Here is a 17250-nt window from a genome sequence, read left to right on the forward strand (position 1 = left end):
GGCGGGAAGAAGCTGGAAAACCAAACATAGTTAATGACCTACGGACAAGAAGTAGCAAAAACATAATTATATAGTGGACACCACCGATATCGTACATAGTAGGCCAAACGTGGCAGTAAAGGAGGACAGGGAGGAGTCAATTATAGAGGTCACTAATTGTCTTAAATATGAAGAAATCTAGTAACCATGAAGATCTGGGCCTCTAATGTACTATATACATTATATATATATATATATATATATATATACTGTACATGTAATTATTTTTTTTAGGCAAACCGAGATGAAGGTCTGGAAGTTGACAAGGATCTTGCCGGTCAGGATGCCAAGAGACTATATGAAGTGAGTAACCAAAATAGGAAGACCCTATGTAGTTATAGGAATGGCCAAATAGTGGTCGTGTTATGAAAATTATAGTTGTGGTACAAGCACTGTGTGGCGGAATAATTGTTTAGCCTTTCACACTATTCTTTGTTGGGCAATAATTTTCAATAATGAAATTAATTGTCAAAAATATAAGTTTCCTAATAATTCTGCGCACACTGTATACAATGGTGTACCAGAAAATATTTGCTTATTTCCCAATTCTCTTTCCCAGGCTGGTGAAGCTCGATGGGGCACAGAAGAGTCAGAGTTTAATGTTATCTTGGCAACAAGGAATTACATGCAGCTAAGAGCCACATTTAAAGCATATGAAATTGTAAGTATCAAGGAGGTCGACATCTTGGGTCGGCCATAGAGATAAAGACTTCCTCCATGTATGATGTTCCAATGTCCATTAAAACAGCACAATATTTCGGAGAACGGCTCTGTCCCTATAATATGCTGGGCGTAATTACATAAGTGTAGGTGACAAATCCCACTTTAAGATTTCTGGAAACTGTCCACGAAGCTTCTTTTACGGTTGTTGAGACCCATCTTTGGTCATCCGGTCACCAGTTCTGTAAGCAAGTCGCACCCCTGGAAGAGGAGGAAACTGTCATGGCCACGGCAGCTTTTTAATATGACATTCACCTCTTTCAATCTCATGTCTCCTCTTCAGTGCTGGACACAACTGATAATTACAATCCCTATTGCCCCTAATAATTTTATAAAATCTGTTTTTTTCTGCTTCTATCGTAGCTGCATGGTAAAAACATTGAGGATGCAATCAAAAGTGAAACATCGGGAGACTTGAAAAAAGCTTATCTAACAATTGGTATGTGTGATTAGAATATTTATGGAAATGGTTTCTATATTTTCCACCAGATTCATACAGTTCACATGGTTACTTCTCAATGGAAGCTCATCTGTACAACATAACCTCCAGATTTAAAAGAAGCTCTCCTCCTCCTCCTCGTCATCCTCCTCCCATCAAAGTTTTTATCCTGTTATTATATTACAGTCATCATATTATACAGCACTGTGTACTTACAATTGATCATTTTACTTTTGTACCAAGATAATTCTTCTCATTTCTCTGCTCTGTGTAGAAACAGGAAGTCTCTTGTCCCTGCATTTATCATCCCCCTCTTCACCTCCTCACCCAGCTGCTTCCTCCTCCCCCTGACATTCTTTTGCGGTGACATTAGAGTCACACAGGGAAAATTGACTTCCTATTTCTACACAGAGCTTAGAAGGATTCAGCTTGTCAGTTATTAATCACCTCACGTCATAGACCTAATGGAAAAGAGAAGAATTATCTGGGAAGAAAAGCAAAATGAGCAATTGTAAGTACACAGTGCTATGTAATATGATGATTACAATATAATAAGAGGATAAACATTTTGATGGGAAGAGGAGGAGGAGGAGGAAGAAGAATGTTGCTTTAGAAGGGAATTAACCATTAGAATATGATCTATTGTTTAGATCAGGTTTTTATGCAGGTTTTTCATTTTCAAGACAGAAGGTATAATAGAAAACCTGCTAACAATAGATACAGTGGGGAAAAAAGTATTTAGTCAGCCACCAATTGTGCAAGTTCTCCCACTTAAAAAAATGCGAGAGGCCTGTAATTGACATCATAGGTAGACCACAACTAGGAGAGTCAAAATGAGAGAACAAATCCAGAAAATCACCTTGTCTGATTTGGCAAGATTTATTTTGCAAATTATGGTGGAAAATAAGTATTTGGTCACTTAAAAACATGTAGATTTCTGGCTCTCACAGACCTGTATCTTCTTCTTTAAGAGGCTCCTCTGTCCTCCACTCATTACCTGTAGTAATGGCACCTGTTTGAAATTGTTATCAGTATAAAAGACACCTGTCCACAACCTCAAACAGTCACACTCCAAACTCCACTATGGTGAAGACCAAAGAGCTGTTGAAGGACACCAGAAGCAAAACTGTAGCCCTGCACCAGGCTGGGAAGACTGAGTCTGTCTAGCAGCCACAAATCATGCAACTGCGTTGACATAAACTAAATCTCCGAGCACGCCGTAATACTCGGATACCACCCGAGCATTCTCGGAGAAACTCAAGTAACAAGCATACTCGCTCATCACTATTTGGGACCATAAAAAGCAGGACAGCATAGGGACCCCTCTATTCTTGATAACCAGCCTTGTTAAAGCTGCAGCCCCCAGCTGTGAGTTTTGCCTGGCTGGTTATCAAAAATACAGGGGAACCCTTGCCGTTTTTTTTAAATTATTTATTTACAGCGCAGGAGCCGACTAATGAATTCACCCATCAGCGCCGCTCCTGTTCTCGCTGTTATTAGTGGCAGCAGGTGTCGGATGATGGGAGCAGTAGTTCCATCCGCTGACACCAGTGACCGGAGGTAAACTTTATACCTCCGATCACAGCTGAGTACTCACGCTGTCTTTAGGCCACGGCTCTCTGACCAGCGGGGATGATTTCACTGCCGATCAGAAACAGTGTTTGTCGCGCTGTCTTGCACATGACAGCGTGACAAACACACGGTGTTCGGACTGACGAACCCGAACAGTAACACAAAGTTTGTTTTCAGTGTCCATGCCCAAACAGTAAGTGTTGGATACGGACACCAAACTCTACTGTTCGGGTTCGCCCATCATTAGTTGGGACCATAAAAAAGCAGGAGATCCTTGGGGGAGTTAGTTATAGAAAGATCGGACATCTTCTTGTTAAGTGGGATTGCCTGGGTCATTTTTTTTAAATTATAGCACAATTCCACCATATGTGTGTAACTATCCCCTCCAAATGTTGTCCGATACCGCGGGGGGCACCTTTTAAGTAACAACGCCAGTGCACGGTACCATCTAGAAATAATCTTGAAGGAAGTTTCTTGGGCTTTGGTAGCAATTGAACCCTTATATGCAAATAGAAAACATTCCATTGGAAGTCATCAAAAGATTTCCCCAATTATTTTTCCCCACTCAGATCAATACAATGGTCACCAGATGTCTGAGCAATAAGGTAGTTATAGAGTCCAGAAGAGACAGCGTAAGAAGGGGGATGACGAAAGACACCATTTTTCAAAGTTTGTGGACTCCCTGTGAAGCTGTATAGGTTTTTTTTATTTTTGAATGGAGGTGTTGTAGTTGTCTGTAGTTATATTGTTTTCTTGGAGGACTAGGAGTTCCCCAAAATATCTCACCGGGTGACATTAGGGAGGTGTGGGACCAGAAATATATTTTTCTTTCCAGGAATCGATTAGAGGATAATATTGGTAAACAGGTAGAGTTGTCTGAGATGTGGAATAATATTCTGCTGGGGTCAATTACAGAAATATTCATGTTGCCATGTCTCAGGACCACAATTGTGAAATATGTGCTATAAGACATGTGATTAAGAGAGGGGATGGGGGGAGGCATCGGGGGAGAGAGGTCAGTGCCTCTGAGTTGATAGACTGAAGCAAATGGAGCCCGAGTTTCCCCGGCTGGTGGTGGAAAAAAAATCTAAAATTCTAGCATGGACGGCCACCATGTCATATTTTCAACAGTCTGGAAGGCTAAGACCTCCCATCTGTATGGATCTAACCAAGATATCTTCACAAATACTGTACTTGGTCGTCTGCGAATGTTTTGCCAAATGCTTTCAGGTATTTTTTTTAGGTCTCAAAGAGATATAAAAGTCTGGGTAAAATGTTCATTTTTAATATATTACATTTTAATATATTTACTCTTTCCGAATCATGCAAGGATCCTTCCAGTCCATGAATGTAGGTCTCCTGCACAATGACTGATAACACCTCTATATAAGGTACATGACTCAGGATCCACCATTTACAACAGGTGATGTCACAGCTCACCTCCTCCAGTACAATGACTGATATCCCCTCTATATACAGTAGATAACACAGGATCCACCATTCACAATAGCTGATGTCACAGCTCACCTCCTCCTCCTGTACAATGACTGATAACACCTCTATATAAGGTACATGACTCAGGATCCACCATTTACAACAGGTGATGTCACAGCTCACCTCCTCCAGTACAATGACTGATATCCCCTCTATATACAGTAGATAACACAGGATCCACCATTCACAATAGCTGATGTCACAGCTCACCTCCTCCTCCAGTACAATGACTGATAACACCTCTATATATAGTATATAACACAGGATCCACCATTCACAATAGGGGATGTCACAGCTCACCTCCTCCTCCAGTACAATGACTGATAACACCTCTATATACAGTAGATGACTCAGGATCCACCATTTACAACAGGTGATGTCACAGCTCACCTCCTCCTCCTGCACAATGACTGATAACCCCTCTATATACAGTAGATAACACAGGATCCACCATTCCCAGTAGGTGATGTCACAGCTCACCTCCTCCTCCTGCACAATGACTGATAACCCCTCTATATACAGTAGATAACACAGGATCCACCATTCACAATAGGTGATGTCACAGCTCACCTCCTCCTCCTGCACAATGACTGATAACACTTCTATATAAAGTAGGTAACACAGGATCCACCATTCACAGTAGGTGATGTCACAGCTCACTTCCTCCTCCTGTAAATGACTGATAACACCTCTATATACAGTAGATAACACAGGATCCACCATTCACAATAGTTGATGTCACAGCTCACCCCCTCCCCCTCCTGTACAATGACTGATAATACCTCTATATACAGTATATAACACAGGATCCACCATTCACAATAGGGGATGTCACAGCTCACCTCCTCCAGTACAATGACTGATAACACCTCTATATACAGTAGATGACTCAGGATCCACCATTTACAACAGGTGATGTCACAGCACACCTCCTCCTCCTGCACAATGACTGATAACCCCTCTACATATAGTAGATAACACAGGATCCACCATTCACAATAGGGGATGTCACGGCTCACCTCCTCCTGTACAATGACTGATAACACTTCTATATACAGTAGGTAACACAGGATCCACCATTCACAATAGGTGATGTCACAGCTCACCTCCTCCTCCTGTACAACGACTGATAACATCTCTATATACAGTAGATAACACAGGATCCACCATTCACAATAGGTGATGTCACAGCTCACCCCCTCCCCCTCCTGTACAATGACTGATAATACCTCTATATACAGTAGATAACAGGATCCACCATTCACAATAGGTGATGTTACAGCTCACCTCCTCCTCTTCCTGTACAATGACTGATAACACTTCTATATACAGTAGATAACACAGGATCCACCATTCACAATAGGTGAAGTCACAGCTCACCTCCTCCTCTTGTACAATGACTGATAATACCTATATATACAGTAGATAACACAGGATCCACCATTCACAGTAAGTGATATCACAGCTCACCTCTTCTTCCTGTACAATGACTGATAACACCTCTATATACAGTAGATAAAACAGAATCCACCATTCACAATAGGTGATGTCACAGCTCACCTCCTCCTCCTGTACAATGACTGAATACACTTCTATATACACTAGATAACACAGGATCCACCATTCCCAGTAGGTGATGTCACAGCTCACCTCCTCCTCCTGTACAATGACTGATAACACCTCTATATACAGTAGATAACACAGGATCCACCATTCACAATAGGTGATGTCACAGCTCACCTCCTCCTCCTGTACAATGTCTGATAACACCTCTATATACAGTAGATAACACAGGATCCACCATTCACAATAGGTGATGTCACAGCTCACCTCCTCCTCCTGCACAATGACTTACAAACCTATAACTTTTCTTCTGCCTTTGACATATATCTATCTGAACGTACGTCACAATCTGTAATTTCGGGGTTTGCCTGCACACAATGCCCGGGGCAGTATCACCGCCCTGGTGAATAAGGCAAACATTAATCATCTATTGTAATTCCTGGGAGACGAGAAGTTCCGGGATCGTGGTAGAACGTTGGTAGATCTGTCTGTGGTCACACTTATGTGTGGGCTTTTGTCTTTTTCTGGCAGAAGAGATAATTACCACTATACTCCTGGCTGGCTCGGTTCACACAACCGAAATATAGTTTGAAGTTTTTTTGTTCTGCTTTTTGCTGAAATTAATAATTTATTAATAAAGTAAGTCATTGTTACATAGATATTTTATACTTGTTATTTTTTTATAACTTTTTTCTACGTAGCTATTTTATTACACTAGCCATAACCCTAACACAGTATTAACACTAACAGTAAGCCTAGCTCTAGTTAGCCCATAACATTTATTCTAATGTGGTTTTTTTCTAGTTTTTTTTTTGCACCTGACTCTCAGCTGTAGTTAACAAAGAAACATCATTAGATAGATTTACAAATGAGAAGTGAGGCAGAGAGCTGATGAAGAGCACAGTACAACACAATGCAGGGCACATGATTGAGCATTGTCGCTGCCTATGCAGAGTGCAGCAGTCAAAATCATTTGTCATTAACTGCTGCTCTCTACATAGTTAGCAACCAAGATGACAAAGTTCACCTCAGTATACTGATAGCTTTGACATTTCAATGGTCGCTCCAAGAAGAATAGAAAAGAAGAAGAACCAAATTAATGCGGTGAAGCTCATTGTGATAATTTTGCACTATATAGTGACAGTGTTAGGGGAGCCTCACGAGCAGCTTCTTCTTGGAGTGGTGCTTTGCTGCAGATAGGATGAAGTGAACTTTGTCATCTTGGTCTCTGCCTATGTGGAGAGCAGCAGCTGATGACAAATGTTCTTGACTGCTGCACTCTGCATAGGCAGTAATGACACACGTGCACTGAACTTGTGCTTCCCACAGCTATCTCTTATTTGTAATATATATATATATATATATATATATATATATATATATATATATATATATATATATATATACACTCACTGGCCACTTTATTAGGTACACCTGTCCAACTTCTTGTTAACACTTAATTTCTAATCAGCCAATCACATGGCGACAACTCAGTGCATTTAGGCATGTAGACATGGTCAAGACAATCTCCTGCAGTTCAAACCGAGCATCAGTATGGGGAAGAAAGGTGATTTGAGTGCCTTTGAACGTGGCATGGTTGTTGGTGCCAGAAGGGCTGGTCTGAGTATTTCAGAAACTGCTGATCTACTGGGATTTTCACGCACAACCATCTCTAGGGTTTACAGAGAATGCTCCGAAAAAGAAAAAAAATCCAGTGAGCGGCAGTTCTGTGGGCGGAAATGCCTTGTTGATGCCAGAGGTCAGAGGAGAATGGGCAGACTGGTTCGAGCTGATAGAAAGGCAACAATGACTCAAATCGCCACCCGTTACAACCAAGGTAGGCCTAAGAGCATCTCTGAACGCACAGTGCGTCGAACTTTGAGGCAGATGGGCTACAGCAGCAGAAGACCACACCGGGTACCACTCCTTTCAGCTAAGAACAGGAAACTGAGGCTACAATTTGTACAAGCTCATCGAAATTGGACAGTAGAAGATTGGAAAAACGTTGCTTGGTCTGATGAGTCTCGATTTCTGCTGCGACATTCGGATGGTAGGGTCAGAATTTAGGCGTAAACAACATGAAAGCATGGATCCATCCTGCCTTGTATGGAGCATCTTTGGGATGTGCAGCCGACAAATCTGCGGCAACTGTGTGATGCCATCATGTCAATATGGACCAAAATCTCTGAGGAATGCTTCCAGCACCTTGTTGAATCTATGCCACGAAGAATTGAGGCAGTTCTGAAGGCAAAAGGGGGTCCAACCCGTTACTAGCATGGTGTACCTAATAAAGTGGCCGGTGAGTGTATATATATATATATATATATATATATATATATATATATATATATATATATGTATATATATATATATATATATATATATATATACATATATATGTACACACACAATCATAGCCGAAAGTGTTGGCACCCTTGAAATTGTTCCAGAAAATGAAGTATTTCTCCCAGAAAATTCTGACAATCACACATGTTTTGTTATAAACATATTTATTTCCTTTGTGTGTTTGGAACAACACAAAAAAACAGAGACAAAAAAAAGGTAAATCGGACATAATTTCACACAAAACCCCCAAAATTGGCAGGGCAGAATTGTTGGTAAACAACTTTGTTTCAAGCATGTGATGCTCGTTCAAACTTACCTCTGGCAAGTAACAGGTGTGCGCAATATAAAAATCCCACTTGGAACCAGATAAAAAGGGAGAAGTTGACTCAATCTTTGCATTGTGGGTCTGAGAATTGTCTGAGGACTTGACAGCCAAAATAGTTGAGAAATATCAACAATCTCAAGGTTACAAGTCCATCTCCAGAGACCTTGATGTCCATTTGTTCACAGTGCACAACATAATCAAGAAGTTTACAACCCATGGCACTGAAGCTAATCTCCCTGTATGAGGATTGCAGAGAAAAATTTATGAAAGGTTGCAAAGCAGGATAATCCGGATAGTGGATAAGCAGCCCCAATCAAGTTCCATAGAAACTTGTACATCAGTACAAGTACATCAGTACAAGTACATCAGTGTCGGTGTGAACTATTCATCCACATGGGAATGAAATGAAACACTATGACCGGAGACCCAGGAGGACCCCACTGCTGACACAGAGACATAAAAAAGCTAGACTGCAGTTTGCCAAAATGTATGTGAGAAAGCCAAAATCCTTCTGGGTAAGCATATTGTGGATCAATGAGACCAATATAGAGGTTTTTGGTAAAGCACATCATTCTACTGTTTACCAAAAACTGAATGAGGCCTACAAATATAAGAACACAACACCTACAGGCAGATATGGTGGAGGTTCATTTCCCTTTTTTTCTGTTTTTTTTTTTTTGTGTTGTTCCAATACACACAAAGGAAAGAAACATGTATAACAAAACGTGTGTCACGTCAATAATTATATATATTTTGCGCATGATCTTTCTATGTTAGATACAGCTGAGAGTCATGTCAGGTGGAGTTCATGTGTCTGGAGGACCGTGGATGTCTATAGACAATACCGGATACACATTGAATTTAAGAGTTGTAGATCATTTTAAAATAACAAATATATCATGAAGCAAAAATAAAAATAACAGGTATACAGAAAAGTGCAACTCGACGCCGAACTATGCAAATTCAATGGCTCTTTTGTATTGTTAAAGGGAACCTGACAGCTGAGACATGATGTCCGCTGCCAGGGACCCATTTGTCTGACTAGTCAGCCCTTATGGCTTTTAGGTTTCAGAGTGAATGATACCTGGCTGAAATCATGCAGCCAGCGTCTGATACATGTTTACACTGACGGATTGCGATAAACGATGTGCTCTGAGCGATCTGTAGTAGATCTGTAATAGATCGTTCAATGCACAGAGGCTGCCATAGTTCTCGTCAGGGCAGTTTCTGATGACACAACCTATTTACACTTATTTTTTAACTAGATTGTTATGACACGTTAATATTTCACTGTTAATTCAGTTTAGTTTATGCATCATCTGTATGTCCCCTGCAATTCCTCTTTATACCTGCGGGAGTGCTATACAAATCATTCCTGCTCAAACTCCTGACCCCTCCCAGCCCCTATAATCAGTGAAGAACCTCACAATGTGAGACATTAGTCAGCCCCTTTAATAGAGGTTATTACATTATTAGCTTCACGGACGTCTTTCTTTCACATAAATGTTCCTGTTTTTAGAATAATAAACTATTTGCACACAGTACAAACTGCGGGGGCGGCGGGGCACAGACCCCTTGTACCCGCTGACTCATGACTCATACACAGACATGGGCCAGGAATTCCATTGCTGGGATGTCGGTGCAATCTCACGCACGTCCTGCCCTTGTCCTGACCCGGATCCTTCTCCCAGCGCCGCTCTGCTAATGTCTGGGATTTGATAATCACATTAATGTGAAAATCATTCGGCAAAGTTTCTGGTCTGCGGTCGTTACCGGTGCAATCTATATTATCTGGAGTTATTGAAACGCTGATATTTACTTGTGTAAGTAACTCATTGTAGCCCTAGAATGCAAGTATGATAACGAACCGCGGGCATGCTGGGAGCAGTAGTTGTAACATTAATTGAGGGTCACCGATCTCTTTAACTCAGGCCGCCCTTTACACGTCCGCTTAAAAAACATCCTCGTGAAACGGTCTGTTCTTACTTTTCTGTTGGTCGTCCATTAGTGTATGTGTACTATCCGTGTGTACTATCTGTGTGACATCCGTGAAAAGTCCGTGTACAGTCCATGTGACATCCATGTCACACCAGAATAAAATGCAGAATAGAAATTACAGATTTTTAGATATTAAAGATATACATACGGTGGCATGTAAAAGTTTGGGCACCCCTGGTCAAAATTACTGCTATCGTGAACAGTTAAGCAAGTTCAAATGATCGCTAAAAGGCCTAAAGCTAAACATGACACATTTTCTTTGAATTTTAGGCAAAAATATATATATACGAGCTCATAATTTTTTATATTTTAAAAATTACAAAAAGGAAAATGGGTTGATGCCAAAGTTTGGGCACCCTTGGAGATTTGTGTGCTCAGATAACTTGACAAAGGATTAAGGCCGTATGTCTTGGTCACTCTCATCGTTAAGAAATACCAGGTGATGCAAATTTCCCAGCTTTATAAAAACCCAGCCTTCTCTATCCTTGTGCCAAAAAAAAGCTGCCTAGCACTCTGAAAATGAAAATGGTGGAGGCCCACAAAGCAGGAGAAGCTATAAGAAGATAGCAAAGCATTTTCAAGTTGCCCTTTCCTCAGTTCGAAATGTAATTAAGAAATGGTAGTTAACAGGAACATTGGAGGTCAAGATAAGGTCTGGAAGACCAAGCAAATTTTTAGTTAGAGTTGCTCATAGGATTGCTAGAGGCAAATTAGAAACCCCGCTTGACTGCAAAAGACCTTCAGAAAGATTTATCAGACTCTGGAGTTGTGGTACACTGTTTTACTGTTCAGAGACACCTGCACAAATATGGCCTCCATAGAAGAGTCATCAGAAGAAAACCTCTCCTCCATCCTCAACATAAAATTCAGCGTCAAAAGTATGCAAAAGAATGCCTACATAAGCCTGATGCATTTGGAGACAAGTCCTGTGGACTGATAAGATTAAAATAAATCTCTTTGACCACAGTAATAAAAGGTATGTGTGAAGAAAAAAGGCCACAGAATTTCAGTAAAAGAACATCTCACCAAACATTAAGCATGGGGATGGATCAATCATGCTTTGGGGTTGTGCTGCAGCCAATGGCACAGGTAATATTTCATGGGAAGAGGGAAGAATGGATTCAATGAAATATCTACAAATTCTTGATGCAAACATAACACCATCTGTAAAAAGCTGATGGCTTCTATAAATGGATAATGATCCAAAACACACATCAAAATCCACAATAGACGACATCAAAAGGCGCAAGCTGAAGGTTTTACAATGGCCCTCACAGTCCCCTGATCTGAACATCATTGACAATCTGTGGCTAGACCTCAAAATAGCAGAGGAAGCAAGACGACCCAGGAATCTCACAGAACCGGGAGAATGGATGAAAATCTTATAAAAAACAACTGAAAGACTGTTGTCTGGCTGCAGAAAGTGTTTACAAGCTGTGATACTTGCAAAGGGAGGTGCTGCTAAGTACTAACCATGCAGGGTGCCCAAACTTTTGCATCAACACATTTTCCTTTTGTATATTTATATTTAATTTGCCTAAAATACAAGGAAATCTGTCATCTGTAAATTTAGCACTTTTAGAGATCATTTCATTTTCAACTTGCTTAACTGTTCACAATAACAATAATTTTGACCAGGGGTGCACAAAATGTAACATACCACTGCAGACAGATAGATAGAGGTCACATATATAATTTGTGCCGTGTGTGTAGCTTGCTGTAGATATATTAATCTAACAAATAAATGCAAAAAATGGCATGGAGTCCCCCTATCTTTTGTAACCAGCAAAGGTAAAGCAGACAGCTGTGGGTTGATATTATCAGGATGGGAAGGTCCATGCATATTGGCCTTTCCCCAGACAAAATACAAGCCTGCATCTGTCCCAGAAGTGGCGTATCACAGGAGATGCTCCATCTATGGTGTTTCGCCTTCACTTTTCCCGATGCCCTGGTGACTTGGCAATCTGGGTAATTCGGCTTGGAGTTGATGTCAGCTGTGAATTGTGCATTGCTAACCCAGGGAAAGAAAAGAATTGACACACATAAAAAATAGTTTTTTTTTTAAATAAACACACTTTCCCTGGTTCACCACTTTATTTAAAAAATAAAAAGGTCCCACGCAGGTCCGATATTGTCCAAGCAAATCTACTGAATCATCCATGCAGAGTCTATGGAGCCTCGCAGTCAAGCTCCATAGTCTTTGCAAACAGCCACTTCTAGGTCACACTGTGCAGCACGAGACATGGCAGCTCTGAAAAGCGATGACATCAGTAACATTACTACTCTAGCTAGGGACCCTTCACTAGTCCTACTTAGGCCCGTTACTTTCTGCTTTACAAGCTCAGGGTCTTGTGGCTAGGTGTGCTCTTCTATTATCCTTCTCTGGAAGGCCACTGTCTCTCCATCACTTATACTCAGGATCTCGCTATCCCTCTTCTTTGGTCTCCTCTCACTCAGGGTCACCCTCGAATGCGGCACTGATCACTTTGTATTCTCAATCCTCTCATTCCGCACTGCAGATTTTATCTGTCTTCTTAGCAAGAAGCAGCACTAGCCCCTCCCACTATGGGCTAGTCACAATCATTAAGTTAAGAGTTAATGGTTGTGACTAGCCCACAGTGGGAAGGGCTAGTGTAAGGAAAAGTGACTGCTTGGTGCTTCGCGCTAAGAAGACAAATAGGATCTGGAGTGCGGAGTGTGAGGATTGAGTCCAAAGTGAGAAGTGCCGCATTCGAGGGTGACACTATTCACATTACTATCACAATACTATTAACACTACACAATATTTACCAAAGGCGCAGAACACAATTCACACAACATTCAGACCAATTTCTATAAGGGGGAAACATGGTCACATGTCCACACCCTTACATTTTCATCATGAGCAGATCAGTAACATCTCGGTCCATCCTGTGATCTCCATCATTCCACCAATATTCCTTCCCGCTGTTACAACTTTAATGTTTCAGAATGAAGGGTGTAGAACTGTGCTCAAAAGTGAATATCTAGGATAATCATTACATGCCACTCTGGATTCTTTAAATGGAATCCGTCAGCATTGCAAGTCTTTGCTATATAATCTGAGAGCAGCATGATATAAGGGAAGAGATCCTGACTCCAGGGATAGGTCACTTACTAGTCTGTGTGTCTGTGTGTTGTAGTTTCAATACAATCAGTTTTATCAGCAGAAGATTATCACTGCAGGACTAGATCGTGTGGTCTGTGGTCATAAATCAGCACAGAGGAGTACAGAAAAAGACATATACATTAGTTACATCAGTCAGTGAACTCCTTATATAACCAAGCAATGTGCAGAGGAAAAAAAATCAGATAAAAGCCGATTGCTGCAAAATTTTTTATGAAAACCAAACACTAAAAATATTTTACCCCAAAACGTGAGCAAATGTGACATTTTTTTTTACCTGGAAGGTTTAATGAACCAAGTGTGATTTATTTCTTATTTTCAGCACAATGCACTAAGGATGCACAAGGATATTTTGCCAAGAAACTTAACAAAGCCATGAAGGGAGCTGGGACAGATGAAGACATGCTGATCCGTATTCTTGTCACCAGGGCAGAGGTACGAGATGGAGTATTATGGGATGAATAATTTCTTAATTTACCTTTACAGGGGCCAGAGGAATCTTTCTGCGTCCTGCATCATGGCCGTATACACAGTGTACAGTGATAGGACCGAGCTGCAATACCAGACACGACCTATAGATGAGAGTGGCGCTGTTTGACAAATCCTTACATAAAGCTAGAGATGAGATATTGCCACACCTCAAGCTTGAATCATGCACAAATATGCGCCATTGTAGTGGTGGTGTCTTCTTTTGTGGCTAAGTGCCTTTATAGGGGGTTTTTCATTTTAAGAAAAGCTCCCGTCCCCTGGATGCAGTTTCTTTTAAACAAACTGCACCCGACTCATCCTCCCTCGGTCTCAGCATCTGGTATTGTCTGTAGCGTTGACGTTGATATAAAGTCAGCACTACAGACGATAACAGACACCGAAAGCAGCTTTGGAGACACATAGTTGGACCCGGGGTGGGTGAGGAAAGCTCACTTAAAAAAATTATAACATTTCCATTTATTTTTTTTTCATTTATTTTTTATACGTCTATACACAACCTTTAATCATCGCTGCTGATAAACACAGAGCTACTATGTGGTGTATTTAGTAGAATCTATTTTGGGTTTCCATTTCCTAGTTGGACACTAGGGGGCGGCAGAGATATTTACTTTTACTCCACATTCACACACAAACATGGAGGAGAGCATTATGTCCACAGTAGAGTGGACTGTATTGTTTTGGAAAAAATGACACAACATGATGAGGAAATATAGGACCGGGGGGGGGGATTTATAAAGCAATTTGCATTCTATATTATTACTCTTGAACTACGGTGCAGAATTGCAACTTAGACTTATTAACAACATTTAGAAACTTTCTCCTGTTTGCAATAAATTAAAGACACAAGAACAATCTAAATAGATCAACCACAACTAATATAATAAAAGGGATCTCCAAATTCAACCCAAAATGCCGCTTTTTATGACTCCTGCAGTCTCAGAATAACTCACCCCTTCACGACAAGTCTTTAATACTTAGTAGATCCCCTCTGGCTGTTACGACCTGAAGCAAATGTGATATGTAGCAAGATGCCAGTGTTCCTGAGGAATCTCAGCTCATTCTTGACAGTGTCGTCCAGATTACTAACGCTCTTTGGTTGTCAAAAGAGAAGACCAAAAAGTTACCAAAAGAGATCACTGCCTTGTAAAAACAAAAAAGGAAAAGAATACAGAAGACACAAAGACATCGACGGTTCCTAGAGACACAGTAGAAATCAGAGTTTGTAAGATCAAAATTATTATCAACACTGACTACACTACAGAGAGAAGGAGCTGTCACTGGCTGCCATCAGATCCCTGAGGAGGACGGTGATCAAAAACTCTCGGCACATATTAAACGCTGAAGGTCTCAATACTCGAGCTCCAGGATGTCATCTCTACTGACCCAAAAGCACAAGAAAAGTTTGTTCCAGTATGTTAAAAGCCATAAAAAAAAATAACTCAGAAGTTTTGGAATTCTGTTTGGTTGAGTAATGAAACAAACAAATGGAACTTCTGGGGATCATGAATCAGCGATAAGTCTGGAGGAGGAAGAATGAGGCACACACTAAACAGATCACCTACTGTGAAGCATGGTGGTGGCTTGGTGATATCTGCAGTGAATCATGGGGGTGACTCAGTGGTGGGAACAATGAAGCATAGTGGTGGCATGGTGCTGCCTACAGCGAAGCATGACGGTGGCTCGTTGATGGCTACTGTGAAGCATAGATGTGGCTCAGCGATGGCTACAGTTAAGCATTGTGGTTAGTCAGTGATGGCTACAGTGAAGCACGGTGGTGGCTAAGTGATGACTATAGTGAAGCATGACAGTGGCTCAGTGGTGAGGACAGTAAAGCACAGTGGTGACCCATCAGTGGTGACAGTGAAGCATGACAGTGACTCAGTGATATGCATTGTGGTGGCTCAGCAGTGGATATAGTGAAGCATGGCAGTGACTCAGTAATACCTATTGCAAAGCATGGTGGTGACTCAATGCCTACAGTCAAGCATGGTGGTTGCTCGGAGATGCCTACAGTGAAGAACCAATGCCGATGAGGAATGACCTAAGATTCCTCAGGATGGCTGTCAAAAGCGGGTGAATGGCTATGTATCAATTTTGCAGCAGTTTATAACAGCCAGAGGGATTATACTAAATATTAAAGACTCTTGCAAAGATGGGGTTGACAATTCTGAGACTGTAGTTGTGAGTAAAATTAGCACCTTGCCGTGAACTTACGGAAACCACTAGATATACTGTATTAGTTGTGCTGAACTATTTACTATTGGTTCTGTTAGATCGGTTTATTGCAGAAAGTAGCTTTTGTGATTTTGTAAATTTTGCTAATAATCCTCGTTTACAATTTCTTTCTTCACAGATTGACCTGGAGACAATCAAACAAAGGTACCAGGAGCTGTACAAGAAGAGTTTATCCGATGCCATCAAATCAGACACGTCGGGAGACTTCTGCAGACTGCTCCTCGCTCTTCTGCATTAAGTCCTGTTTTCTAGATTTGTCTCCGTCCAGGGAAGAAGAGGCGCTGATCTCTAGGAATCTCCACGTTATCTCCATATGTTAAACACAAAAGAAAACTGACAGCGACTGAATAAAGACTTTCCTCAATCACGTTGTTGCTCATTTTACGTCATTTACATTATTTATACAGACGTTTCGATACATTTGGTCAATTGTTCTAATTTAGGATACAATTTATAAAGGAGCCGATCTTACAGATATAAATTGTACAGACGGAGCTGACAGATCCTCCGACTCTCCCACTGCAGTCCGTGTAAGTCTCCAGAGCACACAATATCTTCCTACGTGTCAGGGGTAGCACGCTGAGGAGGCAAGGTGGGCTTTACCCAGGGAACATTGCGAGGACAAGCTCTATACTATTAATCCCTTAACTACCCTAGACCACCAAGGACTGTAATATTTTATCACTTCACTACTCTAGACCACCAGGGACTGTATTATTTTATCACTTTACTACTCTAGACCACCAGGGACTGTATTATTCTATCACTTTACTACTCTAGACCACCAGGGACTGTAATATTCTATCACTTTACTACTCTAGACCACCAGGGACTGTACTATGTTATCACTTTACTACTCTAGACCACCAGGGACTATACTATGTT

The 17250-nt window shown here is 41.0% G+C and overlaps 1 protein-coding gene across 1 annotated transcript in view; it reads left to right on the plus strand.

The window, feature by feature from the left end:
• Window positions 1-16732, plus strand: part of ANXA13 (annexin A13) — a 51997-nt gene extending 35265 nt beyond the window's left edge. The window contains exons 7-11 of the mRNA XM_077271168.1: window positions 274-342; window positions 599-700; window positions 1123-1198; window positions 13964-14076; window positions 16484-16732. Of these exons, the coding sequence (XP_077127283.1) occupies window positions 274-342; window positions 599-700; window positions 1123-1198; window positions 13964-14076; window positions 16484-16603 (480 nt within the window). The 3' untranslated portion in view covers window positions 16604-16732. The remainder of the gene's footprint in view (window positions 1-273; window positions 343-598; window positions 701-1122; window positions 1199-13963; window positions 14077-16483) is intronic.
• Window positions 16733-17250: the final 518 nt, after the last annotated feature.

Source organism: Ranitomeya variabilis, chromosome 6, assembly GCF_051348905.1.
Source record: "Ranitomeya variabilis isolate aRanVar5 chromosome 6, aRanVar5.hap1, whole genome shotgun sequence".
NCBI lineage: Eukaryota > Metazoa > Chordata > Amphibia > Anura > Dendrobatidae > Ranitomeya > Ranitomeya variabilis.